At 43.2% G+C, this 17,358-nt stretch overlaps 1 protein-coding gene across 1 annotated transcript in view; it reads left to right on the top strand.

Annotated features, from left to right (window-relative positions):
• The window catches only part of TSHR (thyroid stimulating hormone receptor), a 58,236-nt gene extending 52,438 nt beyond the window's left edge, over positions 1–5,798 (top strand). The window contains exon 11 of the mRNA XM_082234584.1: positions 923–5,798. Coding sequence (XP_082090710.1) covers positions 923–2,318 — 1,396 coding nt within the window. The 3' untranslated portion in view covers positions 2,319–5,798. The remainder of the gene's footprint in view (positions 1–922) is intronic.
• The last annotated feature ends 11,560 nt before the right edge of the window (positions 5,799–17,358 follow it).

The following is a 17,358-nucleotide window of genomic DNA, read 5'->3' as shown; positions in this document are numbered from 1 at the left end:
AATCCATTCTATTCACCCTAGCTTTTAATTATTATTAATACTATTATTAATTAAATTTCTATACTGCCCTTCATCCAAAGATCACAGGGCAGTTTACAATATAAAAACACAAACATTGCATACTGTAATAACAAACAAAAACAATAACCCTCTCACACACAGTTTAAAAGGCCAAAGATCAGAGGTGTCTAAACTTTTTTCAAAGAGGGCCAGATTTGATGAAGTGAACATGTGTGAGGGCCGACCAAAGAGTTATTGAGCTTTTTTTAGGATTGAAGATGCTGAGCTTTTTTAAGGATTTTACCCCAGGACATATACTGCCACGGGGCCCGGATTGGGCCCCTGAAATGGACTTTGGACATGGACTTGGGAGAAGAGGAGTATTTTTGCCTGGCACTGAAAGATATGTAATGAAGGCACCAGGTGAGTCTCCCTGAGGAGAGACGATTCCGCAAGTGGGGAGCCACCACAGAAAAACCATCAGTATTCTTTTATTGCTTTTGTTTTGTTTTGTTGGGTTTTATCCTGAATTCTGGCTCTAGTTCAAAATTATTAGAATTAGGATTTCCATCCATGCATCCACCCACTAATTTGTAATGTCTAATATAAGCAGCCTTGTAGACTTCTCATTGTAGGAAGGCACTGTGGAAATTCCTTTTAATAAACGTAAATGAATAATAGAATAGCACCATTGCAGGGCAATTAAATAATACATAATAGCATGTTTAATGTGAAATGCTATTCAATTATGTATGTGTCATATTTAGAGAAGGTCTCAGGTAATAGTTTGGGTCCAAAATCCCTTGAATAATATATTTCTTATGCCTAGATTACAATGAATAGCTTCCCATCGCCTCAGTTGCTGGGCTCAACATGAACTAAATACCTTAGTGGTAATTCTTCTTTTCCTCTGTCCTTTTAGACTGCTGGAGTCACTGTTCTGCAACCATACTAATACTCACAACATCCGCAAGAGAAGATCTGCCACTGCCTTCAGGGGCCCCTTTTACCAAGACTACGCAGAAGATTATTCAGACCTCACCGAAGCCGTGTATGACGAGAACTCCAAATTCAGTAGAGATGTTCGTGGGAATTCTCATTACTTTGTCTTTCTTGAAGAGCACGACAACAAAGAGGTTGGGTTTGGCCAGGAGCTCAAGAACCCTCAAGAGGAGAGCATGCCAACATTTGACAGCCATTATGACTACATTATCTGTGCAGGCACAGACGACATCAGCTGCACGCCAGGACCTGACGAGTTCAACCCTTGCGAAGACATCATGGGCTACAAGTTTCTGAGGGTCGTGGTGTGGTTTGTGAACCTGCTAGCCATTGTGGGCAATGTTTTTGTCCTCTTCATTCTCCTCACCAGCCATTACAAGTTGACCGTCCCACGATTCCTGATGTGCAACTTGGCCTTTGCTGATTTCTGTATGGGATTATACCTTCTCCTGATCGCTTCGGTGGATCTTTACACTCGATCAGAATACTACAACCATGCTATTGACTGGCAGACTGGGCCCGGCTGCAGCACAGCGGGCTTCTTCACTGTCTTTGCTAGTGAGTTGTCTGTCTTCACCTTGACCGCAATCACCCTGGAACGCTGGTATGCCATCACCTTTGCGATGCGCTTGGACAAGAAAATCCGCCTCTTGCATGCTTCTGTTATCATGTTGGGCGGCTGGCTGGTGTGTTTCCTTCTTGCCCTTTTACCACTGGTTGGAGTCAGCAGCTACGGCAAAGTCAGTATCTGCCTTCCCATGGATACCGAAACGCCCTTGGGTCAAGCCTATGTCATCATTGTTTTGATGCTGAACATCATTGCTTTCATCGTCATTTGTGCCTGCTACATAAAGATCTACATCACTGTGCGGAATCCCCAGTACAAATCAGGAGACAAAGACACCATCATTGCCAAAAGGATGGCTGTGCTGATTTTTACTGACTTCTTATGTGTGGCACCAATCTCATTCTATGCTTTATCTGCTATTATGAACAAACCTCTAATAACAGTCAGCAACTCAAAAATCCTGCTGGTCCTGTTCTATCCTCTGAACTCTTGTGCCAACCCGTTCCTGTACGCTATCTTTACCAAAGCTTTCCGAAGGGATGTCTTCATCTTGCTCAGCAAGTTTGGATTATGCGAGCACCAGGCTCAAGTCTACAGGGGTCAAACAGTCTCCCCCAAGAACAGCAGCGGCTCTTGCAGCCAGAAGGGCAACAGGGGGATGGGCCAGAATCTCACAAACCTCCCTCATGGCTCACCTGAAGACTACCATCCTGCAATACTGCTGCAGTCTCGGGGAACCCTTGCTTAATCTGGATCGCCTAATCGTCAGATCAGTAATAGTAAATCTCTTAACCCTGCGCTACGGTCGGTACCATTTACTGTCCAATTATGCAGCTGCTTGACTGCTGTAAAATAATAATAATTTATTTATATCCCATTCTTCTACCTAGAGTACCCAGAGGGGCATGCAACATTTTCATAAAAAACCGTATAATCAATAAGAATGCAAGTGCCATTTCTAACAGCAGTAACAAGTTAAAAGCAGCACTTAAAACAAAATGCAAACCTAGCAGCAGCAAGAGCAAAATATCTTACACATCAAAATGAGAGACAATAAGATTAGGGGTCACAGTAAAATTAGGGGTTAAAACCCCATTTAAATTAATACCTTTCATGCTTGGCAGACAGTACACAGAAAGGGAACCCAATGGATTTTGAGTAGGAGGGCATTTCAGAGTGGACACACTCTCACAGAGAAGGGCTTGTCTCTTGTGCTCACTCCTAGGGACATAGGAAGCTGCCTTGTACTGAATCAGATTATTGGTCCATCTAGCCCATGGGTAGGCAAACTAAGGCCTGGGGGCTGGAACCCAATAGCCTTCTAAATCCGGCTCGTGGATGGTCTGGGAAGCAGCATGTTTTTACATGAGTAGAATGTGTCCTTTTATTTAAAATGCAGCTCTGGGTTATTTGTGGGGCATAGGAATTCGTTCATTCCCCCCCCCTTCAAAATATAGTCCAGCCCCCCACAAGGTCTGAGGGACAGTGGACCGGCCCCCTGCTGAAAAAGTTTGCTGACCCCTGATCTAGCCCAGTATTGTCATCACTAACTGGCAGCATCTCTCCAGAGTGCAAGACAGGGTTCCATGCCAGGGACTAAACTGGGACTTTGTGCAAGCAAAGCATGTGCTCCAGCCCTGAGCTATATTCCTAAAATAGCACCAGGGCCCTTGAAGCTGATCTTTATTCCTAGACAAGCCCATAGGGGAGCAGGTGATCCTTAAACTAAGCCAGTCTTAAACCATTTATGTCTTCAAGGACTAAAACCAATGCTTCGAATTGAGCCTGGAGGGACATAGACAACCAACGGAGCTGCCCTAAGACAGGTGTTCTATTTGCTGGCTTGCAAGCACCAGAACAAAACATCTGGCTGCTACATTCTGGGACCAATTGAAGCTTCTGAACCACCATCAAATGCAGCCCCACATAGAGTTCATTGTAATCCTTGGCTCTTCTGGCGGAAAGGGCACTTAAACTATCAAGCACCTGTAGCATAAATGACTGAAGCCAAATCCGCCTTCTCCAGATAAGATTGCTTATCCGGTGAAGCTGACAAAGGGCACTGTAAGAAACTGCTTCCACCTGAGCATCCAGGGAAATCAATGAATCAAGCAGTACCCCCAAAGCTTGTTCCTTCAAGGGAGGTCCAGCCCCACCTAAGACAGAATGAACAACTTCACCTAGATCACCAGTGTCCACAACTAATAGTTGCCTCCATCTTGTCTAGATTAAGTTACATCCTTTTAACTCCTTCTTCTGTACACACTCATGAACTGCCCGGTTTATCACTTCTGCTGCTTCCCTGGAACTGGTAAATGGAGAATGAGCTGGATGTCATCTGCATACTGATGACAACTCAGAGGCCTGAGTCTTCAGATGTCCTTACCCAGTAGTTTCATGTAAATATTAAAAAACACAGGAGACAAGATGGAACCTTGTCGTTGCCCGCAGGCCAAAGCCCATCAGCTTAGAACAGCAGTCTCCCAGCATTAACTTTTGGGTTCAGCCTTCCAAGCAGGAACAGGACCACTGAGGAGAGCAGTACCACATAAGCCCGTCCCAAACAGATGGCCCAGAAGAATCCCGTGATAGACAATATCAAAAGTGGCTGAGATATCCAGGAGAAACAGCAACATAGCACTCTCTGTGTCCATCTCCTGGTGCAGATCATCCACAAGTACAGCAGTGGGGAAATTCTGGGCCTGGCAGCCCAGATCTTTATCTGTCCCCACCCCTGTAGGTCAACTTTGACAGGTGGGTGGCACATCCCACCTGCCAATCACCTGGAAACATTACGATGTCAAAGGTTTAACAGATGGTTTGTCCTGCACATCTGTCAAAGTCCCTTTCCCAAGCACCCGGTAGCTGGCTGGGTTTTTAGGCGTGTGGGAGCCAAAGTAAAGGGGCTTTGCAAGCAGAGGCTAGCAGAGCTGCTTTCTGCAGGGATCGGCTGCACAATAGATTCCCCCACAGAGAACTCGGACACCCAGCCAATGCAGTTTTGTCTCTACCTGCCCCACACTTGATGTCACATGTGATGCCCAGCATGGGGCAGGGACTGTGGACAGCATCATGGGTCAAATTTGGCATGCAGACTGAAGGATCTGCACCCCTGCACTGTGGCTACCAAGTTGGATTTCATTCCAAAACAAGGTCTAAAACCAGACTGGGATGGATCCATATATTCTGTTTCTTTCAGAAAACCCTGGAGCTGAGATACAACCATGTGCATTAATACCTTAGAGAACGGTATGGAAAACTGCAGGTAGTGTGATCCTCATAAATATTGCCAGGCTCAAGAGTGGATTTCTTTAGTAAGGGTCCCACCACAGCCACCTTCATCACCTCTCTCTCTCTCTGAGGAATGCATGCACTACACAGATTAAACATGATCCATGTGCTTATGCCCTTGCTGCACACTAAGGCATGGACATTGGTGTGTATGTGTATATGTGTGTGTGTAGTCCTTTGCATCCAACATCTGCTTATGACTATGCTGCAGAGAGCTACAAGAACAGAAGCAAACTACTCACACAAACAGCCATCCCTTCACTCTTGCTGTGTGACCTAGATCACATTTCTGCTTCCTCACCCCTTCCTTCTGATCATCCATGTCACAGGGCTAAAGATTTTCTTGTAAATACAAAGTAGAACCTGCACAGGAAAGGCTACTTGCACATTTTAAAATCTGGTGTAAGGTTTGAAACTTATTTAAAAACAAAATCAAATACGAAGATTTATAATGGAAATAGTCGAAACATGGAATGGAATATGCCTGTCAATTTATTTAAAGAATGCCATCGAGTTAAAATCAACCAATTAAGAGGTGTCAGGGCTTTCTGGCCTGCCTTACATTACTGATGAAGTTGTACAAGAATTAGCACCTAAATAGAGTCACCATGAGGACATATTGGGATGCTACTGCTCAGTACATGTGATGGTCCAAGCGAATGATGCTCTACGAAGTAAGCATAGCTACATAGAAGAGAAGAAGAAGAGTTTGGATTTGATATCCCGCTTTATCACTACCCAAAGGAGACTCAAAGCGGCTAACATTCTCCTTTCCCTTCCTCCCCCACAACAAACACTCTGTGAGGTGAGTGGGGCTGAGAGACTTCAGAGAAGTGTGACTAGCCCAAGGTCACCCAGCAGCTGCATGTGGAGGAGCGGAGACGCGAACCCGGTTCCCCAGATTACGAGTCTACCACTCTTAACCACTACACCACACTGGCTCTCATAGGAAGTTTTCTTCAGCCTCCAGAGAACATATACTCTGCATTTGCTATCATCCAATCAAAGAAGGCAACAGCTAGCATAAAAGACAGTCCTACCCCAAAAATCCAAGCTCTAGTGTCAGCCCTAAAAACTCTTCAATAAAAGTTCCACCATCTTGAATTAGAGAGGTCACAGGCTGACGGTGACCTAAACTGCCTGTCCAGAGAAGCTGCCCAGTATAAAAAGGCTTTTCAGCATGACTCAAATGAGAAGGATGTAACTTACTAGGAAACGATGCAAGAAATGAAAATTGTAAGCATGCAGTTAGGGGCAGCACAGTCTTGCTACTGTTTGCTGGAGGAGCAACTTGATTACATGAGAAAAATGACAGTCAATGCAGAGTTGGAAAAGAAACTGGTTCTAGAACAGCAGACCCAGATTCTGAAGGAAAAAGGCCAGAATCAGTGCAAAAAAATGGACAAGTTTGAAATTCTAGAAAAAGAATGCTGGAGACTTACTAGTACTCAGAAGACTGCACAAGTAAGTAAATACAAGAAGATCAGTAGTTGGATTTCCTAATAACATTTAACATTTGCAAGTCTGAAGTGAAGTGAAGCTCCAGTTGTGGATCTTGATGCTCTAATGGCAAAGGGACATAGCAGCAGAAGTGAGTGCTGCTGTTACCTATACATGTATGTTTCTTGTCCCTGATCCCTTCTCCATATTCCTTAGCTCCACTGAAGACACTGTGTACTTTCAATCCAGGAGTAGCAAGTTTGTTCAATCTGGCTCATCTCCATGCCAAGGCAAAAGTGTGACGGGTCCTTATTGGAGAGATGTTGTTTGCGGATGATGCAACCTTCACAGCCCACTCTGAGGAAGCTCTACAGAAATTCATCAACTGTTGGCCTTTACCATCACCCTGACAAAGACCAACAGCCAGTGCTCCACGCATAAGCACTGGTGACCACACACTTGATGATTTTGTCTACCTGGGTTCCACCAAAACCAGCAACATCTGCACTGATGCTGAGCTGGACAAGCTGTATTGGCAAGGCAGTCATGGCAATGGCTCACTTTCCAAAAAGGCATGGGAGAATGTGATGCTAACAACCAATACCAAGATGAAGGTCTACCAGGCTTGCATGTTGAGCATGCTGCTTTATGGAAGTGAGCCGTGAGCAACTTGAGACCTCTCAGCCTTCCATACATGCTGTGTCATGAAGATTTTGGGCATCACATGGCAGGACAGAATCTCAAACAAAGATGTGCTCTTCAAGCTCACATTCCCAGCATGTTCTCACTTCTGTCTCAATAACATCTATTTTGGCTTGGTCATGTCCACAGAACAGAAGATGTCAAAGTCCCCAAAGATGTACTGTATGGGGAGCTGGCTTCAGGCACCAGACCAGTTGGCAGACCAACTCTGTGTTACAAAGATGTCTGCAAACAAGACATAAAGACTGGCAACATTAACCCCGTCATATGCCAACGACCACAGTGCCTGGAGACAGTCCGGTTGTTTATCCACAGCAGTGACCAGAGGAGGAATGACTGCTGGGAGGACTGCAGGGAGAAGAAAAGTCATGGTACATCTGCAGCAGCACAACCAGACACCTTCATCTGCCCCAGCTGCAACAAAACATGTCTCTCCCACATCAGTCTCTACAGCCACAGCGGGCACTGTAACTCTCCAACAGTTTGACTTCACCCCTCCATTGTCTCCCAGGACCAATGGATGCCAACAACAACAACAGTTGGTGGGCAGGGCTACTTGTTTCTGTTGTATTTCTGTATTTTGGATCTACTAGTGATAAATATGTTCCCCGTATGCTTTGTTCTGCTTTAAAACGTGGGTTTTTAATTGTGATTTTTGCATTTATTTCTTTTGATGATGATGATGATGTGAACCATTCAGAGATTTTGAAGTGGATATAAGTTACCTAAATAAAATAAAAATAAAAATAAAAATTTCTAAAACACTTGTTAATACTCAAGTGCTTAAGATTAGGCTAAATTTTATGTTCTCATGTGTCCTTTTGGGGGGAAAACAATGGGGGGGGGAACTTTTTTTAGAAAAAAGAATTAGACTAAACCATGAATCTCCTTGTCAAAAGAGCAGGCAGTCATAAAAGAGAGCATGGCTGAATAGGAAAAAAAGAAAGAAAGAAAGAAATGGAAAAGGGAACAATGCTCTTCACTTTAGTTCTTAGAAAATGAGATTATGCATTTGAGGAGGAGGAGGAAGCAGTCATCGTATAGAAAGCATTTTGATTTTGCCAGTTTCATTGAAAAGGTTTAAGACGTTGTTATGGGAAGTCAGTGAAATTAAAAAGCTATTGAATGAAAATAAAGTACTATTCCCCTGCTTTGGGACTCAAGCTTTCTATTTGTGGAGGTGAGAATACCGACAATTTATCACCCCTGTACCAGTAATGTATATCTACCCTTGGAAGCAGACTTCCATTTGCACAGCAGATAAAGTGTTGAAGTGCCAGAAGCATAACTTTTGTCCTGTATAAAGTAGGATTGTAACCGTTGCCTTACAATGTTTTATATTTTATTTTTTTTGCCTTACATTTTCTATTTGTGCACATTGTAATTCAGTGGCTAGTATATGCAAAGTTTAGGGTGGGTGGTTTGGTGTGGGAGACCAGTCTTTTCAATAGCAAATAATAACTATTTCTATCTACAGACTGCATATCTAAATGTGTTGGTTTAACTGCTGCCTTGTTTAAAAATCACTAATGTATATTCAGGCATATTTTCTGGCTTTGTCGTCTTGGTTTTTAATGTTAGGAAGAAATAAGCATTTTCTGTAGTACTCAGACGGTACCTACATCTCATATATTGTCCATATATGTTTTTTGGCATAAAGAGCTGCACCGTCTCTCTTCTCTTACTTGACTTTTTGAACCTCTCCCTCCCTCCCTCCCTCCCTCCCTCCCTCTCTCTCTCTCTCTCTCTTTTATTCCAACCATGAGAAGTAGCCCTTCAAGTGCTTTCTTACATGGTCTTGGGTAGTAGCAGATGTGCTTCTTTCAGGTTTGCTATTCTCAGCACTCACCTGTTTACTTGCTTCCACTGTTCTCAGCACAAGAGTTACTAGCGTGAACCTTCTCCCTCCCAAGCATTTTATTTTATTCATTGTATTTAAATCCATACACCTCTTTTTCTACTGCAAGAGCACAAAGCATCTTAGAAGCCCTTCTCTAGACAGTTAGCAACGCAACAGCACGAGGCACACTATAGTGAATTAAAACTAATTGGTGAATCAGAGCATATTGACACATCACAATCTGTACCAAGCAGGGAAAAATAAATTCAGTAAGGCTTGGGTTAGAGAGGTAAACCAGTTGTGTGATGTCATCATTGGAAGAACCCCAAAGAATCAGATTCTGAAAGAATTATACAGCCCATTTCCGAGTAATGGGTGGAGACTTTCACTGCAAACACAGTGGTACCTTGGGTTACAGTCACTTCAGGTTACAGACGCTTCAGGTTACAGACTCCGCTAACCCAGAAATAGTACCTCGGGTTAAGAACTTTGCTTCAGGATGAGAACAGAAATTGCATGGTGGCGGCGGCAGCGGGAGGCCCCATTAGCTAAAGTGGTACCTCAGGTTAAGAACAGTTTCAGGTTAAGAACGGACCTCCAGAACGAATTAAGTTCTTAACCTGATGTACCACTGTAGTGGTAGCACAACGTCTCACTAATTCACCTTGGTGCAATCTAAAGGGATTCTTCATTAGCAGGGATGGAGATCATAGCTGCCGATGTTTCCCCCTTTTTAAGGGAAATTCCCTTATTCCGAATAGGATTTTCCCTTAAAAAAGGGGGAAAGTTGACAGCTATAGTGGAGATCCTGTAGCTCTGTAGATTTTGCTAGGACTCCAAAGCCCATCACCCCCACCCCACCCCAAAGCCAGCACGGCCAGTGGTCAGGGATGATGGGCATTGTAGTCCAATAACAGCTGAAGGACCACCGGTTTCCCATCCCTGCTTCAACAGTGGCCTCATCTCCTCTGTTGTGCTCCAGCCTGAAGCAAAGCTGCTCTCCTGGGAGCAACACACCACCCCTGGTCCTTGCCACACCTCATGGTCCAGCAACTCTCTCCAGCCACAGGAACACAGTGAGCCATAGGATGGTCTCTCAGTAACCTCTCAAAACGGCAACATGTCTGAAGGCTAGCAGAGGAGATAGGAGAGACTTCATTTAAAAAAAACATGGGAGATACCACTCTTTGGGCTAAAGTTCTACACATAAAGAAGAGGAAAAAGCATGCCACAAAGTGATACAAGCATTGTAAACAATGCCAGATTAGTAAACCAGATTGCACTTGCTATCATTGATAGGCCTGTATTGTTTTTGATAAAGAACTTGAAGATCAGGTCCATTATCTGCCAACAGAACCAGGCAATATTTGGTGAAGTCCCCTCACCAGTTCCACCAACTATGAATTTTGGGCCCAACAGTGGATCTAGTTTTAAAGAAAAAGCACTTTGCTACCCACAGGTAGAAATTTAGTAGGCCATTTTATCTTGGATGTTATATATGAACTGTGATTAATGTCTTAGTTTGTGCTGCAATAGCAGAGAAGTGTAGCTGTACCTTTGATGATTGATTTTATACACCTGTGATGTTGGTGTGGTTTAGTCAAATGCGATGACTGATTCTAATTATCTGCAATGTATTTAAAATGTTTTGCCTCATTTGTTGCATACTTGCTGTGCCTGTGATCTTATATTCTTGTTGTATCGTGTTGACTGTATAGGTAAGACACAGCATAAGATGGTTTAGGTGCATAGATTATTTATCTTTTTGTCTATTGTGACTGGAATGTTGCTTTGTATTATTCTGTATTATGGACTGATGACGCTGTTGCGAAACCTGCTTAACATCTGGAGTACAGGTCTTATGATCTATTGTACTACTTTCGCCGTGGGACAGTAAGGAGGTGCCCGTCTGCGACTACTACTTAAGTATGACCCCTGCCTCTACATATGGCCATGTGAATAACCCTATCTTGCAACCGTTCCCACTTACAGGACTTTGCGCTTCCAGTAGATAACTAACTGTAGAGCGATTTACTTGTTTCAACTGTGTATGACACTATTACTATATACATTTTTTGCAGAGTTGTGCTACTGGTTGACTGTATGTCTAGAAGTATCTCCAGGCTTTGATATGCACGTTGCACTTTAATTTGCTGAACTAAGTAAAATTGTCCTTTATATTTGGTGTTTTGATCTAATTTCTTTATGGCGTTTACATCCCCCCGCCCAATAGTTGATATGAGCATGATTGTTAAAAGAACAATAATTAACTTAGCATTTTGTACATCCTGCCTTTCCTCCACCATGAAACTAAAAACAGCATACACAGACTCACCTGGGCTGAACCTTCAAAAAATATTGGGATGCATCTGGAATTTTTGCTACACAGTCTAGTGTGATTTGGAATACAGTTGCCCAATACAGGTAAACATTCACCTCAGCACTGGAGTTTTCTTTCTAGGGATGAAGATGAATGCCGAACAATATCTATAATAACTGTTCCTTAGCAGTTTCCCAATGGAGTCCAGGAGTCAGCTGTTCTGGTGCCATTCACATTTAAGGGGTTACTACCTGGTAGTGGGGCAGCTATTTCATTATTTTTTGATGCTGGGTTTTGTGCCAGAAAGAGATGTGGGGCAATATCATGGAGTGGTCATCATCAATGGCCTGGAACAGCAAACAGTCAAGTGGTTTCACTCAGGGTCACAGGGTTTCTAAATTACACAGATCAGTGTTGGTTTTAAATATTTTCAGAATAGAAGCTGCCATTTGTCCCCAGCCATGCAGTGAAAACTGGGGGTTGTCGGAGGGGGGTGTCTCATAGTTCTTGTGCTGCAGTGGAGAGGGATGATTGGGGAACAGTGTGTTCAAACTCTAAGGACACTTGACATACAAAGAGCCCCACTCTAAGGCCAAGGATCTAGCTAGACCAGCCTTCTTTTCCCAATAACAGCCATCCAAGGTGTGCCTGGGAAACTCGTAAGTGAGGCATGTGAAGGCAGCCTGTGGCTTGTCTCCAGGATCAGGCATTCAGCAGGATAGTGCTCAGTTAATCAGGTCCGTAGCAATTCTGCTTTGCACAGTTTGTGCCTCTCCTTCCGTAGAAATACATTTTAGAGTCAGCTCCTCCGTTTTAGGCTAAATATTTTCTTTGTGCATGGACATGCTTGTTTGTGAATCTTTACGTTTTCTGATGTGTATTCTTTTTTTAAAATGTTTTTGTTAACAATTTCAACATAACAAATTATCAGACCATATCATATTCATTATTTTCCCTTTTTCCCACCCTTGTCCTACAATCCCTAACAGAAATGCTTCTGGTTTCTTTACAAATGTCATTTTAAACATTTTTTTTAATTCATTATATATCAATTCCCAATTTTTTTAAATTTCTCTACATTCCCACCACGTATGATAAAAAGTCCCTTCTTTCTCTTTACATTTCCAACATATGTTTGACCCAGTGGCGTAGCGTGGGTTGTCAGCACCCGGGGCAAGGCAAGTAATTTGCGCCCCCTAACCCGTGGATTTGCGCCCCCTAACCCTAACCCCCCAGATGTTGTGCCCGGTGCGGCCAGCCCCCCCATGCACCCCCCACACTACGCCACTGGTTTGACCCGGTTTTGTACATTTTTGCTATCTGTACTGATGTAATATACCATCTATATATCATTTTCATATAGTTTTCTTTCAAAAGAGAACAATCTGTAAATTTCAAATTTATTTTCCACAATTTTTCCCAGTCCTCAAATTGTATATTATGTCCTATATCAATTAAATGTGTATTCTAAGGCCCGCCCTCCCTCTTTAAAGGCAAGGGTGGGGGAAGGTCAGCCCCGGGCACCAAATGTGGCCCTCCAGACCTTTTTCATTTGGCCCTTAGGGAAATCCCACCAGTCCACATCTTCTCCTCACCAGCCCTGATCCATGTCCTGCCTGGGTGCTTTCGCCTGGCTGGAATGTGACAGTGGCTCTTGCTTGCTTGGAGGTAAGATAAGAGAGCTGCGTAGGTATAGAAAACTTTGGGGGGGGGGGTGCAGGGAGGGAGGGAAGGAAGGAGGGTTGGTTTGGTTTGTTCTTGCTCTTATCTTGCATTTTTAGGCTGTGAACCACTCTGGGATCTACAGATGAAGGGTGGTATACATATTTAATGAATAACAACAGCCTACTGTAGCTTGATAAAAATCACATCCATCAATGCACTCACTTTTACATCTGCCAAGCATGGGCATTTGACCCCCTAGAAGGTTCTCTAGAGTGGAAGGAATTCCTTAGGCTGAAAAGGTTTTCCCTTCCCTGCATTTAGGATACTGGGGGATTTAGAACTCTGGGAACCCCAGATTTTGGCTAGAGTAGGCCAAAGATTTGTCTGTGCAACAGTGAAAACACTGCTTTATACTAAAAAAATATTTCTTTTTAAAGTATCTGAACACTTCCCAAGTTTCTTAGAAGAACCCATTACCAGAGCAGGTAGCTGTCTTATCTTGCTTGCAACTTATTAAAATGTTAAATTATATGGTCACTTTATTCAACCATGCTTCAGCTAATTAACTGGTGCTGTGAAAGGTAATTTTGCATATATTTAAACTCCAGTTGAATTTACTGTATTTTTAATCTCATCATCATTTAAATTGAACCAACCACGTCACACCAGTCCATGGAATCATAGAATTATAGAGTTGGAATTTATTATTATTATTATTATTATTATTATTATTATTATTATTATTATACCCCAACCATCTGGCTGGGTTTCCCAAGCCACTCTGGGCAGCTTCCAACAAAATATTAAAATACAATAGTCTGTTAAATATTAAAAGCTTCCCTAAACAGGGCTGCCTTCAGATGTCTACTAAAAGTCTGGTACAGTTGTACCTCAGGTTAAGAACTTACTGGTAATTCGTTCTGGAGGTCCGTTCTTAACCTGAAACTGTTCTTAACCTGAGATACCACTTTAGCTAATGGGGCCTCCCGCTGCCGCCGTGCCGCCACTATGCAATTTCTGTTCTCATCCTGAAGCAAAGTTCTTAACCCAATGTACTATTTCTGGGTTAGCGGAGTCTGTAACCTGAAGCGTCTGTCATCCGAGGTAGTTGTTGTTCTCTTTGACATCTGGTGGGAGGGCGTTCCACAGGGCGGGTGCCACCACCAAGAAGGCCCTCTGCCTGGTTCCCTGTAACTTGGTGTCTCGCAGTGAGGGAATCGCCAGAAGACCCTCGGCGTTGGACCTCAGTGTCCGGGCAGAACGATGGGGGTGGAGGCGCTCCTTCAGGTATACTGGAAGGGACCACAAGGGTCATATAATCCAACCCTGTGTCATGCAGGAACCTCTCCCTCTCTCTCTCTCTCTCTCTCTCTCTCTCTCTCTCTCTGTGTGTGTGTGTGTGACAACTGAGGATCACATTTTATGCATCCGTTGATGTAGACTCTAGTCCACACAAAAGCTTACGCCTTAATTAAATGTATGAGTCTTCACGTATGCTACAGTGATTCTTGATCTTTTCATATTCAACAGTAATTTCCAGCCTCTCTTGCTTGAATGCTCATGTCACTTGAAGACAGAAATGTTGTGGGCAGAAATGTTAAAATCACTGCTTTAAAAACTTGTGCTTAAATAGCTTTCACTGTTTCACCCTAGTGAAGTTGAGAGGAACTTTGGCAAACGTTTGCCACCAGTCGCAACTGTAAAAAGTAGCAGACTTCTTCAAATGCCAGTGTGTCAAACACTCAGCAGATGTTGAGAGTCTCCTCCTCACTTTGCCTTTCTAAATGCTTCTGGAACTTGTTTTCTGCACTTTGGCTGCCATCTAGGGGAGAATGATGAAAAACGAAGAGATTATATTTAATGTTATCTAGAAAATCATTGGTTATATATGCCAGTGGTGACATATGCTAAAACGCGGCTACTAAACTGGAGTGTACTCCATTTACTCATCATCACCAAAAGCAGCACAACACTGATGCTGACCTACAGCCCTGCTGCCTCTTTAATCTGCTTCTGAAGATGATGGCCAAAGGGCACCATATTAAGTCACTATTGTTTATCTGGTAATGTCTTCTATTACTTGGTCTTCTTCTCTGATTCAGAAAGAAGTGGCAATCTTTCCACCACATTGGGAATGCTCTCCTTCTGAACAGAAAGTTGCAGACAAAACTATGGCGTTTCCCAAGCAAAAACAGGGTAAAATGCATTTTGGACAACCTAGATGGCTTAAGGCAATGTTTTTCAACCTTGGTCTCCAGAGGTTATTGGCATACTCCTAGGAATAGAATTTTCTGAACGCCTTCTTGTGTTTATCCACACAGGTATTTTGTTTTTCAATTCTTGTCTCATTCTTCAACCTTGATGAGGTCTCTCTGCCCCACCACCCACCCACCCACCCATTTTGGTAAAAATACAGTTCCTGCATATTACGTGCATCATATAATACTGATTATAGAGGAACGATTCCACCACATGCTTATGAAAGGGATACAGGCACTTCATGACAGTGCACGGCCTTAAGAGGCCCCAGGAACCTGTCATTCTTGCAAGATTTTCTCCTTAAACTCTTCTGGTAAATGGAAAACTCTTTTGGGGGGCCTTACACTTGGGAAAGTACTTTGTGTGGCATTGCCTACTCCCTGGGGTTGCCCCTCAGCCTGTTAGTCAATTTCCCAGGGTAGACCCATCTTTCCCCAGGAGCTGTTTAATTTCTGAGCCCAAAGAGTCTGGGGAAATTGTCTCCCTCTTCCCCAGCCTCCTCGTCCAGGAAAAGCTCACTTTCCTCCCTGTCTGAACAGATGGATCTTGCTGTCTACTGGGATCAGGGATATCCTGGGCACATGGGTGCTCCCTTCTGGTGCATTTCAACCCTTTCCAATCCCACCCACCCACTGCCAATGTCCAGACACCTCCAAGGCTAAAGAAAATGGACACCAGGAGAAAAGGAGAGATCTATGGAGCCAGGAGAAAACGTGGCAAGCAGAGGGAGTGGAAAGAGAAGTTAGGAAAGAACAAAGGAATATCCCTTCCAAAATGACATCCCCAGCTTTTCTCTTTTCCCATGCCTGGAGCTGCCAGAAAGAGCAAACTGCAGCAGAGCTGGAAGAAAGTTGAACTGACTAGGTGTTGCCCTGCGCATCAGCTGTACGCTCTCAAAAGTTTTGACTTCCTGCCAGCGGACAAGTGGGTGGTGACAACCCACACACAATATACCCCTTCCTCCACTACAGGTGTGCAGGTGGAAGTCCTTGCAAGGGCTTCTGCTGATGGGGCACATTAGGTAAGTCTTGCCCAGAGGCAAAGGTCTACAGCTGAACACAAGGCTGTTTAATAAACAAATCTATCATCCCAAAATACAGAACTAGTACCATCTAGGGTCTTACCTTATCCACTCTTGAAAATGACAACTATGGAAGAGCTGAGCAGGAAACAAACCTGGTTTTGAATCTTCACTCCAGAACCCAAATTTCTTACGAACAAACTGGAAATCTTTTCAGCCCTTCCAAAGCACTGAAATACCTTGGCAAGAATTTGTTTTGCTATAAATTGTTCAGGGAGGGGTGCTTATCCCAACTGAAAAACCCTGTTGCCTTTTCTAAAGGAGTGATGGGAAACCAGTAGCCCTACAGCATTCATGCCACTCCAGTGATTCATGCAACTCCAGAAACAATGCCCAAAGTGTATATGTACTTTTATAAAATACTTTTTTGAATATGGAAGCAGTGGTAGAAGATATGGTTAATTTTACTCACATGCACATCTGATGCATAAGCAACAACTTGCAGACCAGAGGTTGCACATACAGGGACTTTTCTGTGGTGGCTCCATTTTTATGGAATGCTCTCCCCACGGAGGCTTGCCTGGCACCTTCTTTACATACCTTCAGGTACTAGGCAAAATCAGTCTGCTAACAGGCCTTTGGCTAAAGCCCTTTAAACTGTGGGGGGCTTTATTACTTTTGCTTGCTACTATGTTATGTATTTTTCTTTTTATATTGTAAACCACCCTGTGATCCTCGGATGAAGGGTGGTATAGAAATTTAATAAAAAATTAAGAATGGTTTTTTGTCTAGAAACTAGTCTTACTTCCTGTATCTAGTGTGTTTTCCTCACCAGATCAACAGCATTTGACACATGCTTGTTAGCGCCTTCTTACACAATTTTTTCAACTTCATTGTAATTTTAAAATTGCAAACACTGAAAAACCCACACTAAGTAATCAACATACATCTCAAAAATTACCAAAGGCTCTCTGCATTACTGATTTCAATGTCCGTAAAGCATAACAGTCAAAACTACATCCTGTATAAACTATTCTGAACAGGAACAGTTTCTAGTCTTGGAAACTTAGAATACGAGGGAGAAGTGGAAAATAAAAGTTCAGCGAAGGAGGGGAAGGGAAGTCCATATATATGCTTTTGTTGTTGCTAGTTGTTGGTAGTTTATTTTTTAATTTGCCTTGTGCTTTTTTACATGTTCCTTTTGAATCACTTGTAAGGATGCATATAAAAATCCAGTCTGCTTATACAGC

Source organism: Podarcis vaucheri, assembly GCF_965113315.1.
Source record: "Podarcis vaucheri genome assembly, chromosome: 1".
Taxonomy (NCBI): domain Eukaryota; kingdom Metazoa; phylum Chordata; class Lepidosauria; order Squamata; family Lacertidae; genus Podarcis; species Podarcis vaucheri.
This window is presented reverse-complemented; position numbering and strand designations above follow the sequence as displayed.